The following is a 15,255-nucleotide window of genomic DNA, read 5'->3' as shown; positions in this document are numbered from 1 at the left end:
TACTTCTTTAGTAGATTAAGGAGACTCGGTTTGTCGACAAATACTCTCTTGAACCTCAACAGGTGTATGATAGAAATCATATTGTTCAGTTGCATCACAGCTTGGTTCAGCAACTCAAAAGCCCAGGACCAAAGGTGATTACATAAAGTAGTGACCACTGTCTAGTTCATCATGGATACTGGCCTCCCCACCATGGAAGGGATCTGTAGGAGCCACGGTCTCAAATAGGCAACCAACATCATAAAGGACCCACACTACCCTGGTCATGCTCTCATTTCTCTCTTGCTATATGGAAAAAGGTATAAGTGTCTGAAAACTATAACGTGCAGGTTCAAGAACAGCTTCTTCCCGACAACCATCAGGCTTTTGAATGCTACAAGCTCTAACTCTCTGGCAATGCTCTAACTCTCTCTTGAAACGCCTGGACAGTGAGCGACACCGGACGTTTAATGCGCAATGTTCAATATTACTTGTCCCAAACTTGCCACATAAGGGGTCAATGAATTAGGGTTATAAGTGTCTGGAACTCTGGCCGGTTACCGCGCGGGATTGATAGAACGTGTTCCCGTGGAGTAACCGCGCGGCACAATGTCCTCCCGTCCCATCCCGTCCCCGTCATTGCACGGCCCACGGTCGAGTGGCCGCTCGCCTGCCGCGCCCACGCTCCCTAACGGACCCGCGTTCCAAACTTCCCCGCATAAATGCGAAGGTTTCGGGTCACAAACGGCTCGTCGCCGCCCACCCGCCGGCCCGGCTCGCGCCCGTGCAAGCGCCCAGCACTCGAGATCAACAAGTTCCGAACCCGAACACCATTACCCAAGCAGCAAACTAGACTCGTTTACAAAATAAATATATGGTGGATTCATAGAATTTTAAAAGAGCGTTTAAAAAAAAAAAAGTCCCTCTCACGAGCACTGTCAAAGTTTCCCGACCGTCTGAAATCTGTGCCGAAAAGGATACGCTGCAAGTAGTAAGCGCCGTCCTCCAGCTCCATCGCCATTGTTGTTTGTGTCGGTTGCTCGCGTGCCGTTGCCATTGACTCCGTCGCCGCTCTCAGTGGAACTCTCGCGATAGCCCGCAGCCGATGGGCGTCTCGTCACCATGGCAACCGTGTCCTGATCGGAAGAAGAGCGCAGAATAAGATTTGAAAGGGAAACACTGCGGCGATTTATTTATTGATTTAACATCAGTCATATCAAAACATGTATCGTTTGGCTTAGCAAATGTATATGCTATTCTCACGCGCTGGAGGAAAGTGGCCGACTTGCAGTGAATATGTTTATTTATTTGTTTTAAAATGTCGTCAAATTGGACTTGGGCCGCCCCTTTAAATGTGGCACGAGAGAAGAAAATGGCTTTGACAAAGGTGGGATTTATGAACGTTTGAACGTTAAAGAAGGTTGGCAGAAGCACGCAAAGTGTGGATTAACGCGAGCCGGTCCAATCGACAGGATGCAGCCCTCGAGCGCCGAGGTAAGGAGTGTCAGCCGGTGCTGCGCCCGGCCGGCCGGCCGTTTAACCCTTTCCTTTTGATTCTGCCGCCCTCGGTCCCTTCAGGCAGGGGGGCGCAGACGGTCCCAGCTCCGAGTTCCGCCAAAGCGTGGCGTTCGCATTTGGCCAAAACGTCCAAATGCTGGTTCCCTCCTCTCCCGGCTCCTTCCAGTGTGTCAATCTGTGCCCTGTTTACATTCGACAGACTGGCGCCAGTTGCTCTTCTAAAACTTCTTTTCACTTTGACTGAAGCAGACAGAAAACAGGGGAGAATAAATTATCATCTTAAACTTAGCCATTGAAATTAGGTTTGAAAATAAAGGAAATACCCAGCAGGCCAGACAGCATCTGCGGTGAAAAACAGTTAATGTTCCGGCTGAAGAAGAGTCCCGACCCGAAACGTCACCCAACCATTTTCTCCAGAGATGCTGCCAGACCCGCTGAGTTACACCAGCATTTTGTGTTTACCTTTGGTATAAACCATCATCTGCAGTTCATTTTATTACCATTATTATATTTAACGTTCCTGCTTGACGGTCTTCTAGTATCTCCACTGGAAGAGTTCTCTTGAAAGGTCACTGAGCTGAGATGCTAACTGTTTTGTTTTTGCCACCAGTCATACGTAATGGGTGCTTCCCGCATTCTCAGTTTTTTTTAATTTCAGATATCCAGCATGCTTCGTACTTTTTTGCTTTTTCAATTACTAAAATGAACTTCTGGTGTATGTGTAGTTCCTAGATTAACAAAAAAAAACCCAGTACGATTGGATTGTGGATGATTTTTAATGCTTTGAATGAAAAAAGAAGACGTCCCGTTTATTCTCGTGTGAACCTTGGACGTATAACATACTCTATGAAATGATTTGTGTGAAAACTGCAGTCTCAGTAAAAATGCGCTGAGATATTTTAAGTTATTTTCCCTTGACTAAACCATAGAAGAAAAATATACGGTGTAAAAAAAAACGTTTTCGAAATTGAATGCAAATAATCACAAAGCAGATGTCCAATTGGGAATCGCTTTTGGTAATGGGATTATCAATTTAACTCTGCAATTTCAGCGCTACAATTTGAACAAAGTTGCATTTAATATAACAAAAGTGAAAGAGTCTCCTTAACCACAAAGCGGCAGCGTTCTCTTACGTATTGGTAATGCTTTTGCAGCAATGTCGGTTACCGCTTGCTCACGCATTTTCAGCGTGCAGTTTGTAAAATAACTGAAATAACCGCACTCAATGATGCATCATTCGTTTTATTTATTTTCATTGTTAACAATTGTTTTCAATAAGATCTACAGTAGTGTATCAAGTACTAACCACTGCAGTGGTACATTTTGTCACATTATATTTATGTATTAAGCAAAGGAAAATTTGAGACACAAGGAAGATGTTGAAAATAACAGATTCGGTACCATCTGAAGACAGAAACAAAACCAATTATTTAAAATCGAATATTTTTCAACCAAATTTAGTGAAAAGTAGAGAAAAATGGGACTGTAGTTATGCGGCGAATAAAAGTACAGCAACAGATAAGGTGGGTTGTGAAAGATTGAATCATAAAAAACTTGACAATACAGAACCTCTGACCTTTCCTGCCCCAAACCCAAGCAAAGATTTCAACCATCTCCCATTAATCTGCAGTTCCTTTGCTCCCTGGTCACTTCTTCATAGGGTCAAACAGCAGGGAAACAGACCCTTTGGTCCATCTTGCCAATGACAAACAAGATGCCCATCTATACTAGTCCTACTTGCATGCATTTGGCCCATATCCCTTTAAACCTTTCCTACACATGTACCTGTCCAAGTCCTTTTTAAACATTGTTATAGTAACTGCCTCAACTACCTCCTCTGTGAGCTTGTTCCATATATCCCCAATTCACTATGTGAAAAATCATACCCCTCTCACCTTAAACCTGGTTCTTGTTTCTCCTATTCCGGGTAAAAGACTGCATTTTCTCTATCCCCCTCATGATCTTAAATGCCTCTAAGATCGTCCACCTGCGCTCTGCAAGGAATAAAGTTCTAGCTGCCCAACCTCTCGCTGAAGCTCAGGCCCTGGATGTTGTCCAAGCAACATACCCGTAAATCTTTTCTGCAGTTTTTCCAGTTAACATTATCCTTCCTATAGCAGGGTGACATAAACATGAGACGTCCATGCCAGGACATCCAAGATGTTTGTGTTCTTTAGGGAACGGGGGTTCCCCTCTTCTATCTTAGATGAGGCCCTCACACGAGTCTCATCAGCATCACGTAGCTCCGCTCTTGCACCCCCTTGCTCCAGTCGCAACAGTGACAGAGTCTCCCTTGTCCTCACCTTTAAGCTTATCAACCATCGCATATAACACATAATCCTCTGACATTGACCCTACCTAAACCACTTCCCACCCAAACCACCCCCTCCCAAGGGAGGGAGAGAGAAAACGGGGATTTACAGACCAGTTAGTCTAACATCGGTAGTGGGGAAACTGCTAGAGTCAGTTATTAAAGATGGGATAGCAGCACATTTGGAAAGTGGTGAAATCATTGGACAAAGTCAGCATGGATTTATGAAAGGTAAATCATGTCTGACGAATCTTATAGAATTTTTCGAGAATGTAACTAGTAGAGTGGATAAGGGAGAACCAGTGGATGTGTTATATCTGGACTTTCAGAAGGCTTTCGACAAGGTCCCACATAAGAGATTAGTATACAAACTTAAAGCACATGGCATTGGGGGTTCAGTATTGATGTGGATAGAGAACTGGCTGGCAAACAGGAAGCAAAGAGTAGGAGTAAACGGGTCCTTTTCACAATGGCAGGCAGTGACTAGTGGGGTACCGCAAGGCTCAGTGCTGGGACCCCAGCTATTTACAATATATATTAATGATCTGGATGAGGGAATTGAAGGCAATATCTCCAAGTTTGCGGATGACACTAAGCTGGGGGGCAGTGGTAGCTTTGAGGAGGATGCTAGGAGACTGCAAGGTGACTTGGATAGGCTGGGTGAGTGGGCAGATGTTTGGCAGATGCAGTATAATGTGGATAAATGTGAGGTTATCCATTTTGGTGGCAAAAACAGGAAAGCAGACTATTATCTCAATGGTGGCCGACTAGGAAAAGGGGAGATGCAGCGAGACCTGGGTGTCATGGTACACTAGTCATTGAAAGTAGGCATGCAGGTGCAGCAGGCAGTGAAGAAAGCGAATGGTATGTTAGCTTTCATAGCAAAAGGATTTGAGTATAGGAGCAGGGAGGTTCTACTGCAGTTGTACAGGGTCTTGTGGAGACCACACCTGGAGTATTGCGTACAGTTTTGGTCTCCAAATCTGAGGAAGGACATTATTGTCATAGAGGGAGTGCAGAGAAGGTTCACCAGACTGATTCCTGGGATGTCAGGACTGTCTTATGAAGAAAGACTGGATAGACTTGGTTTATACTCTCTAGAATTTAGGAGATTAAGAGGGGATCTTATAGAAACTTACAAAATTCTTAAGGGGTTGGACATGCTAGATGCAGGAAGATTGCTCCCGATGTTGGGGAAGTCCAGGACAGGGGGTCACAGCTTAAGGATAAGGGGGAAATCCTTTAAAACCGAGATGAGAAGAACTTTTTTCACACAGAGAGTGGGGAATCTCTGGAACTCTCTGCCACAGAGGGTAGTTGAGGCCAGTTCATTGGCTATATTTAAGAGGGAGTTAAATGTGGCCCTTGTGGCTAAGGGGATCAGAAGGTATGGAGAGAAGGCAGGTACGGGATACTGAGTTGGATGATCAGCCATGATCATATTGAATGGCGGTGCAGGCTCGAAGGGCCGAATGGCCTACTCCTGCACCTAATGTCTATGTTTCTTGGCCATAGCTTTGATGTGGCTTGTCCAGGACGAATTGCCAGTGATGTCTATTGCTGGAAACTTGAAGCTTTCAGCCATCTCCACTTCAGTGCCATCAATGTACTGTTTTGCTTCCTGAAGTAAATCACAATATCCGTTGCCTTGCTGACATTGTCGCTGTCTCGACACCAGGTTACAAGTTTCTCAAACTTCTTTCTGAATTCCATCTCGTTATTATTTGTTATCTGGCCCACTACAGTGATGTTGTCTGCGAACTTGTAATTTGAGTTGGGTTGGTATTTGGCTGCACATGAGTGTATAATGAATATAGCAGAGGGGTGAGAACACATCCTCGCGGGGCACCAGTGCTTAGAATTATAATTGAGGATGATTTGGCACCTACCCTCAGTGATTGTGTTTGTAGGTTAAGATGAAGTATGCAGGTACAGCAGCTAGTGAAGAAAGCAAATGACATGTTGGCCTTCATAGCAAGAGGATATGAGTATATGAGCAAGGAAGTCCTTCTGCAGTTGTGCAGGGCCCTGGTGAGACCGCACCTGGAGTATTGTGTGCAGTTTTGGTCCCCTAGTTTGAGGAAGGACATTCTTGCTATTGAGGGAGTGCAGCGTAGGTTCACCAGGTTAATTCCTGGGATAGCGGGACTGACATATGAAAGAATGTATCGACTGGGCTTATTTTCACTGGAATTTAGAAGGATTTAGAGATGAGCATGGTTGGGATTATGGTATTGAAATTGGACTATAGACAATGAATAGGAGTCTGACCTAGATGTCCTTATCCAGGTGTTCCAGGGATCAGTGTGGGGTCATGGAGATGACATCAGCCATTAATCTGTTGTGATGGTAAGAGAACTGCAATGGATCAAGGCTGCATGGTAGGCTATAGTTAATGGGCGCCATAGAGTCATAGGGTGATACAGTGTGGAAACAGGCCCTTTGGCCCAACTCACCCACACCGGCCAACAATGTCCCAGCTACACTAGTCCCACTTGCCTGCGCTTGGTCCACATCCCTCCAAACCTGTCCTACCCATGTAGCTGTCTAACTGTTTCTTAAACAATGGGATAGTCCCACTTCAACTACCTCCTCTGGCAGTTTGTTCCATACACCCACTACCCTTTGTGTGAAGAATTTACCCCTCGGATTCCTATTAAATCTTTTCCCCTTTACCTTGAACCTATGTCATCTGGTCCTCGATTCCCGTACTCTGGGCAAAAGACTCTGTGCATCTACCCGATCTATTCATCTCATGATTTTGTGTATCTCTATAAGATCTCCCCATTCTCCTGCGCTCCATGGAATAGAGACCCAGCCTACTCAACCTCTCCTTATAGCTCACACCCTCTAGTCCTGACAATATCCTCGTAAATCTTTTCTGAACCCTTTCAAGCATCTGGTCTGATTCTTTTTTCTCAAACAAAGATTCTCCTTTGCAGTGTTTGATCTAAATTTCTTCAGGTATCTCGCTCTTTCTTTGCATTTGCATCAGGAATTACTATTAGTGCCCATCTCTTTTCCCCATATTTCTTCTTGTTTTTCTTTAATTTCTCAGCACATGCCGGACTTTACAACATCATCCTGACTTTACAACATTAGCAAAGCATTACGCAGTCAAAGAAGCTTAATTGTCCATTCAATGGCTACATCATTTCACTCTATTGCAGATGTTACTATTGTCCCACCGATTGCCCTCTCCACCAAATCTGCTAATTAGGTTAACTTCTCTCTTTCTCGGTTCTGAAAATTTGTGTTTGACTTGGAACGTTAACTGTTTATCGTTTCATAGGCATAGATACTGTCTGACCTGCTAGGTTTTTACAGCATTTTCAGTTTTTATTTCAGACTTCCAGCATCTGCAACTTTTATAATTTTAATAATTTAGTTATGTGTTTCAATTTACTACACTTGCCACTGTTCATAATGTGGCCTCATTACGATAGGGGTACTGCAAACTGACTGAGTGGTCTGCTCTGACACATTTACATTCAGTCTCCAAGAGTGAACCCGAGTTCAATTGATTTCCATTTCAATTCTGCATTTCACTGTACTCTGACCTCTCTGCCTTGGCCTCATATGCTACTCTATGTTAATTCAGTTGTTTTCTTTCATTTACCCCCTATTTTAGTACATTATTGTCACATGTACTGAGATAAAGTGAAAACTTGCTCTGCATGGTACCCAGACAAATCCTACCATACATGAAAATGATACATCCTTTTCTGGAACAGCACATGATCCTGCAACCTCCAATCTCCGTAAAGTCTGATCTTGGCCTAATGAGATTTTATTTTCTCACTTTAAGGCCTGGTGCCCTGGTGGCACTGGATCGATGATGTAGTGGACAGCCTGTGTAGATGGTCTAAAGCACTGTGTAAGGGCGTAAGCTGCAGAAACATTACATTATCTTTCAATTGGGCAAATTACACCCTCACAAATTCTATATTGAAAGTTTCAGAACATAATCTTCTATATTACTAAAAGTCTGATCTTGACCGCTTTTGGCCCACTGTGCTGTGATTTCCAAGAGAATGCCGCCACCTATGGCCGTTATTTTTGGCCACCTCGCTCAGAGCCCCCCTCCGCCTTCCGGGACCAGAGGATTTTTCCCATCGATGAAAAATCAGAGAGATATTAATGTTTTTAAAAAAATCCCATTCTCTCTGCTGCCCCCGCTGGCGGCAGGGGGGGAGGGACTATAAAACCCGGAAGTGTCGTGCCTCACTCAATCTCTGCCAGACCAGGAAGCGAGAGGGTCACGGCTCTCTGAGCTGTGAATAACACTGAACGCACGTCTACTCCACGGTGAGTCCCCTCAATGTGGCTGCTGCCAAATTGTTTGCCTTTTTATTTAAAGTTTGTGTTCACAAAATGAATTTTGGTTGTCAGGTGGCTGCTGCCCAATTGTTTGCCTCGCCTTTTTAAAAAGGTTTGTGTTCACAAAAGGAATATTATTTGTCAGGTGGCTGCTGCCCAATTGTTTGCCTCGTCTTTTAAAAAAAGCTTGTGTTCACAAAATGAATTTTGTTTGTCAGGTGGTTGCTGCCCAATTGTTTGCCTCGCCTTTTTTTTTTTAAAGTTTGTGTTCATAAAATGAATTTTGGTTGTCGGGTGGCTGCTGCCCGGATTGTTTGCCTTGGCTTGGCTTTTAAAATTGTTGCAACAGTTGGCTGCCATCCCAAGAATCCATTCGGCCCACAATGTCTATACTAGCCCTCTGGAAACCAGTACCTTCGGCCCGCAACACCCATACTAGCGCAACAGAAAGCCCACTGGCGAGCAATATTGGAATTGATGGAGAGGTGGAATATTGTGTGATGCTGGGACCCAATGGGTCCCACTTAGTCAAGTTAGTTTTAGATGGCAGCAGTTGGTATGTATTCAGCTATTCCCGTTTACAACTTTGTTTTGTTTCTTGTCAAATCCCACTCTTTAGCCTTGCTTGATCACCATTTTGTCATTTAATTACTCCTGTAATCCACCCAACAAACTTTTGTTTTATTTTTTCTTCTGCATTCACTATCCATCCAGCAGACTTTCATTTTATTTTGTTTTCTTCTGCATTCACAATCTCCAACTACTTTTTTTCCCCTGCCTCTATATGTGTTGAAAATCTGTTACATTTTGAACTCTCACACCTGTTGTGAGATTATTGACCTGAAACATTATTTCTCTCTTTGTGGATGCTGGTTGATCAGCCAAGTGTTCCCCTACATTTGATATTTCCATTTGAGATTATGATCATCTGAAATATTCTCCTTTTGAATATTTTAAGACACGTTTTAATATTCTTAATCAGATTTAACAGATCTTAAAATGTACATATCACATTATAAGTTAACTTAAATCAGTAGGGGTTATTGTTGCTGTTGCTGATCTAGAAGTTTCATATGACCACTTTAAAAATGTATCTGAAACCCTGAACAAAATATGTGTAGCATGGTTACTTGCCATGCATTTGCCTGTACTTGTTTTTTGGCCACAGAATCACAAATTATTATTTACAATAGCAATTATTAGATTGGTTTATCAGCCTTTATTAAAAATCTAGAAACTAACTTCAATTACCGCTCTCCCAAACGCAACCCACATTTACCCATTTTATATCACACGGTAATGGTACAACGTTTTGGCCACGAGGAGCCTTGCTTCTCCTCGTGAAGTTTGAAGGTTTTTTCCACCTACAAATTTCCTGTCATTTGATGTGTAGATTAATTAATTGATAGCACTAATTTTCAACATTACTGTGAAGTCGATGCTGCAGGTTTTTTTTCTTTCTTCAGATATCATAGAACTGAGACATCCCCATTCTTCGATGTACCCAATTGATTGTGTGGGTGTCTGAAGCGGTGGTTAAAACTTTTCACGTACCCAGTTAATGATCACAATTGGTATTCTGCTACTATATGTGTTTAAATGTCAAACCTATGTCTATGTCATGAACTGTCAAGGTGGAAGTGGCTGAAGAAGTATTTTTAACCAAATAGCAGAATATATGTTAACAAATTAAAGAATCCTTTAATATTTTCATTGAAATAAATTGCGATTAATAGTGTACAGTTATTGTAAATGTACAGATTTATGCTCTTAAAATATAACAATTCTGGCGGTGACATTTTTAAATTTTTATTTAAAAATGATATAGTAAACATATCCAGGATTTGGCAGATCGATATAAATATGGATAATATTTAAGATAACAGATATTGCAAAAGAAACCTTAAAATTCATTTGAATCCCACAATGGAAAGTAAGACTTGAGAGCCAATTTTTCATTGCTCAAACCTGAATTTTTAACAAGTTAATGTTATTTCTCTTTGGCCCTAATGTTTATTCCAATTTTAATGTATGGACCATTACACTTGCAATAGTTCTCTCACTGGGTCTTTTCATCATTAATCATGTACTCAATGTGACCCATTCCACATATTCTTCTCTACTAATTCAACACTCACCTTAATTTTTTCCAATGATGTATATGCACATTCATTTTACCAATAGGTGGCTTACAAGAGGCACACTAATCGTAGAAAGACTGGGTTGTGAAATCTTGCGCTTAATGTTTATCTGTCCTTAAGTCACCACCTTAACTTAGTGATTCCTAACAAAATAAATCCTTTAACTAACCATACATAATGGCCGACAGTACTCACTGAACTTCGCTTTCCCACCAAGTATCCATACAAAAAGTAACAAACTGTTCCCGAGACAAATACAAAAGGCTGGAGTAATTCAGCGGGTCAGGCAGCAACTCTGGAGATAAGGAATAGGTGATGTTTTGGGTCAAGACCCTTCTTCAGACTGAGAGTTCCCCTTTCCCCAGACTCTCCAGAGATGTTGCCTGACCCGCTACATTACTCCAACCTTTTGCGTCTATCTTCGGTTTACACCAGTATCTGTAATTCCTCCTTACACATACTGTTCCTTATATGTCGAGTTTCAGGCTAAGAACTATACTGGATGGGAGTTGAAACATATAGTTTCCTATAGTATTGCCTTACCAATAAAGCTTGCCAAAAAAGCTAATTTAATTAGCTTTAATTCCGGCTCAGACCCTGTTTGCAGAAGGGTCTCGACCCAAAACATCACCCATTCCTTCTCTCTCTCTTGAGATGCTGCCTGTCCCGCTGAATGAAAACGCTGTCTAGCATTTTGTCTACCTTCAAGCTAATTTAATAATATATTGCACTTAGAAGAATTGGATTATAGACATTAGACAGTGCAGGAGTAGGCCATTTGGCCCTTCGAGCCGGCACCGCAATTCAATGTGATCATGGCTGGTCATCCCCAATCAGTACCCTGTTCCTGCTTTCTCCCCATATCCCCTGCTCCGCTATCTTTAAGAGTCCTATCTAGCTCCCTCTTGAAAGTATCCGACTCTCCTAGTGGCAGCATGCTGTAAAGGTTGTAACTTCGTTTGCTCCCTTAACTTTTAACTTCTTGCTTACCGCTCTTTCAATGTCACTTGTTATTACTTGATTTCAAGGCACGGTCTAACCTTTCTTAAAATGTTGATAACACTTTTATACGCTTCAATCGGGTAAAGGATGGAGACAAGAGGAAATAGAGCTTCTCCAAGGAAGGAGCGTAGGGAAGGCGCAGCTTCCGACTCTGGTATCTTAAAGCAAAATCGAAAATGAACTGAGAAATTAAAAGATTCTGCAGTTTGGAAGAAATGATGAAAGAAATTTTGAGCAAATTGAAGGAAGTTCAAGACGAGCTGATTCTGTTACAAGATGAATCTGGTGAACAGAAGGAACAAATTGATAACTTGCGAACCTTGGGCCAGTTAAAGAAATTTGAAGATTGAAATACTGGAAAGGAAAATGAATGAAAACACTCGGGCACTACGAGCAATACAAGACTAAAAACATGGATCTGGAAAACAGAAGCCGTCGACTGAATCTGCGAATTGTTGGTTTGCCTGAAGGTCAAGAAGGGGATAATGTTATAAAATATGCCTCTAAAATGATAAAGGAGATTTTCAACACCGAGCACTATGAAAATCTTTCAATTTTGGATAACGCACACAGGATCAGGAAGAAACCTGGTCTCCAAGATAAACCGAGTAATGTGATCGTTCGGTTTCACTTTTTGCAGATGAAGGAGAATATCCTCCGAGCAGCAAAAAAGTTGGGCATGGTTGAATAGGATGCAAGTTTCGGTTTGTTCCTGATTACAGCCATGAATGGGATTGAGAATGCCTTTCCATAATGTAAAGTCTGAGTTGTTTACGAAACAGTGACTTTTGCCTTCTGTTTAGTTTTTTCTATCTGGCCAGAATTTGAACTACAAAAATGTCTGAAATGTCCACCTAATGGGGCTTTCTCACGTGGCAACTTGATGCAAGATGTAACCAGAGTGAAGTGGTCGTGGTCTAGCACGATATCACACGATATAACGGGGGGTAGATAAAGAGTTCCCACGGGTACTCGGCATTTCTGTTATTTGTGTGAGTGACTTGTCCGTCTCTCGAGCTTTCCCGTTAAATCTTGAATGAGCATTGTGAACTGTGAAGTGTTGTTAAATCATCACGTGGCACAAATTATGTCACTTTTTTTTTCACACACTATAAATATCCTCCCTTGGTTGAATTGGCTCATTTGGCCTGTTTAAGAGCCTGCCCTCCGCATTTAATGTGGTATTTCTTGTGCTTCTTGGATACCTGAGCACAAGTTTGTAAATACTGATAGCCTTTTTTAAGACAAGCATTACAAGTGAAAATTGCCTGCCCTCATGCATAATTTATTTTATGGCTCTTGGAGACATGATTCCAACTTCAAACACAGAGCGTGTAAAAGCTGTCTGCAACTTTTTTACTTTGCAGCTGCAGGGCACAGACACACTTATAAGAGAAGTTTGTTAACTGCAAAAACAGCAATTTTACATCAATAGCAATGTATGTTTTTAAATCATGGATAACATTAAATGGTTTTCCTGTTGATGTACTAATATATCGTTATATATACTCACATGAGCACCCGGGATACTCCGCAGCCTTCGTCTCCACAAGGTTCCGTTTTTTCTCCCTGTTTCTGTAATCCTCTCTGGATTTATCGTAAAGAATTTTGTTGAATTGGTACCATTCTACAAGTTCACCCTCTTGTTCTAAAAGGGTTGACGGTGGATATGCAATGGAAGACATTTAAAGACTGCATGGATGAACTACAAAAATTGTTCATCCCAGTTTGGCAAAAGAATAAATCAGGGAAGGTAGTACATCCATGGATAACAAGGGAAATCAGGGATAGTATCAAAGCGAAGGATGATGTGTACAAATTAGCCAGAAAAAGCAGCATACCGGAGGACTGGGAGAAATTCAAAGACCAGCAGAGGAGGACAAAGGGCTTAATTAGGAAAGGAAAAATAGATTATGAAAGAAAACTGGCAGGGAACATAAAAACTGACTGCAAAAGTTTTTATAGATATGTGAAAAGAAAGAGATTAGTTAAAACAAATGTAGGTCCCTTGCAGTCAGAAACAGGTGAGTTGATCATGGGGAACAAGGATATGGCGGACCAATTGAATAACTACTTTGGTTCCGTCTTCACTAAGGAAGACATAAATAATTTGCCGGAAATAGCAGGGGACCGCGGGTCAAAGGAGTTGGATGAATTGAGTGAAATCCAGGTTCGCCGGGAAGTGGTGTTGGGTAAATTGAATGGATTAAAGGCCGATAAATCCCCAGGGCCAGATAGGCTGCATCCCAGAGTACTTAAGGAAGTAGCTCCAGAAATAGTGGATGCATTAGTAATAATCTTTCAAAACTCTTTAGATTCTGGAGTAGTTCCTGAAGATTGGCGGGTAGCAAACGTAACCCCACTTTTTAAGAAGGGAGGGAGAGAGAAAATGGGGAATTACAGACCAGTTAGTCTAACATCGGTAGTGGGGAAACTGCTAGAGTCAGTTATTAAAGATGGGATAGCAGCACATTTGGAAAGTGGTGAAATCATTGGACAAAGTCAGCATGGATTTACGAAAGGTAAATCATGTCTGACGAATCTTATAGAATTTTTCGAGGATGTAACTAGTAGCGTGGATAGGGGAGAACCAGTGGATGTGGTGTATCTGGACTTCCAGAAGGCTTTCGACAAGGTCCCACATAAGAGATTAGTATACAAACTTAAAGCACACGGCATTGGGGGTTCAGTATTGATGTGGATAGAGAACTGGCTGGCAAACAGGAAGCAAAGAGTAGGAGTAAACGGGTCCTTTTCACAATGGCAGGCAGTGACTAGTGGGGTACCCCAAGGCTCAGTACTGGGACCCCAGCTATTTACAATATATATTAATGATCTGGATGAGGGAATTGAAGGCAATATCTCCAAGTTTGCGGATGACACTAAGCTGGGGGGCAGTGTTAGCTGTGAGGAGGATGCTAGGAGACTGCAGGGTGACTTGGATAGGCTGGGTGAGTGGGCAAATGTTTGGCAGATGCAGTATAATGTGGATAAATGTGAGGTTATCCATTTTGGTGGCAAAAACAGGAAAGCAGACTATTATCTAAATGGTGGCCGATTGGGAAAGGGGGAGATGCAGCGAGACCTGGGTGTCATGGTACACCAGTCATTGAAGGTAGGCATGCAGGTGCAGCAGGCAGTAAAGAAAGCGAATGGTATGTTAGCTTTCATTGCAAAAGGATTTGAGTATAGGAGCAGAGAGGTTCTACTGCAGTTGTACAGGGTCTTGGTGAGACCACACCTGGAGTATTGCGTACAGTTTGGTCTCCAAATCTGAGGAAGGACATTATTGCCATAGAGGGAGTGCAGAGACGGTTCACCAGACTGATTCCTGGGATGTCAGGACTGTCTTATGAAGAAAGACTGGATAGACTTGGTTTATACTCTAGAATTTAGAAGATTGAGATGGGATCTTATAGAAACTTACAAAATTCTTAAGGGGTTGGACAGGCTAGATGCAGGGAGATTGTTCCCGATGTTGGGGAAGTCCAGGACCAGGGGTCACAGCTTAAGGATAAAGGGGAAATCCTTTAAAACCGAGATGAGAAGAACTTTTTTCACACAGAGAGTGGTGAATCTCTGGAACTCTCTGCCACAGAGGGTAGTTGAGGCCAGTTCATTGGCTATATTTAAGAGGGAGTTAGATGTGGTCCTTGTGGCTAAGGGGATCAGGGGGTATGGAGAGAAGGCAGATACGGGATACTGAGTTGGATGATCAGCCATGATCATATTGAATGGCGGTGCAGGCTCGAAGGGCCGAATGGCCTACTCCTGCACCTAATTTCTATGTTTCTATGTTTCCCTGGTGAAGTTATATGGCCTTACCTTCTGCCATCTTCCCTTTATATACGCGTCTGTTGAGGCTATTCCTACAACGGCTACTGGGGAGGCAATCTGAAATCCACCTTGCTCACCCTCTCCCTGCTCCAAGGAGCCACAGGCAGTGTTATCTGTGGTATCTCCTGTTGCCTCTCCACCTGTCTC

General features: G+C 42.5%; 2 protein-coding genes across 5 annotated transcripts in view; one reads left to right on the top strand and one right to left on the bottom strand.

Annotated features, from left to right (window-relative positions):
* Positions 1-15,255, bottom strand: part of LOC129698888 (sperm-associated antigen 16 protein) — a 705,663-nt gene that overhangs the window by 571,496 nt on the left and 118,912 nt on the right. For both annotated transcript variants that reach the window (XM_055638281.1, XM_055638282.1), the window contains exon 2: positions 961-1,115. In XM_055638281.1, coding sequence (XP_055494256.1) covers positions 961-1,036 — 76 coding nt within the window. In that variant the 5' untranslated portion in view covers positions 1,037-1,115. The remainder of the gene's footprint in view (positions 1-960; positions 1,116-15,255) is intronic.
* Positions 1,109-15,255, top strand: part of ikzf2 (IKAROS family zinc finger 2) — a 215,828-nt gene continuing 201,681 nt past the window's right edge. For 2 of the 3 annotated variants that reach the window (XM_055638288.1, XM_055638294.1), the window contains exon 1: positions 1,143-1,473. In XM_055638288.1, the coding sequence (XP_055494263.1) occupies positions 1,453-1,473 (21 nt within the window). In that variant the 5' untranslated portion in view covers positions 1,143-1,452. Of the gene's footprint in view, positions 1,474-15,255 lie in introns of all 3 variants that reach the window. The other variant, XM_055638301.1, reaches the window with a different exon arrangement.

Source organism: Leucoraja erinacea, chromosome 7 (genome assembly GCF_028641065.1).
Source record: "Leucoraja erinacea ecotype New England chromosome 7, Leri_hhj_1, whole genome shotgun sequence".
Taxonomy (NCBI): domain Eukaryota; kingdom Metazoa; phylum Chordata; class Chondrichthyes; order Rajiformes; family Rajidae; genus Leucoraja; species Leucoraja erinaceus.
Note: the sequence above shows the minus strand (reverse complement) of the source record. Positions and strands in the feature narration are given on the sequence as shown.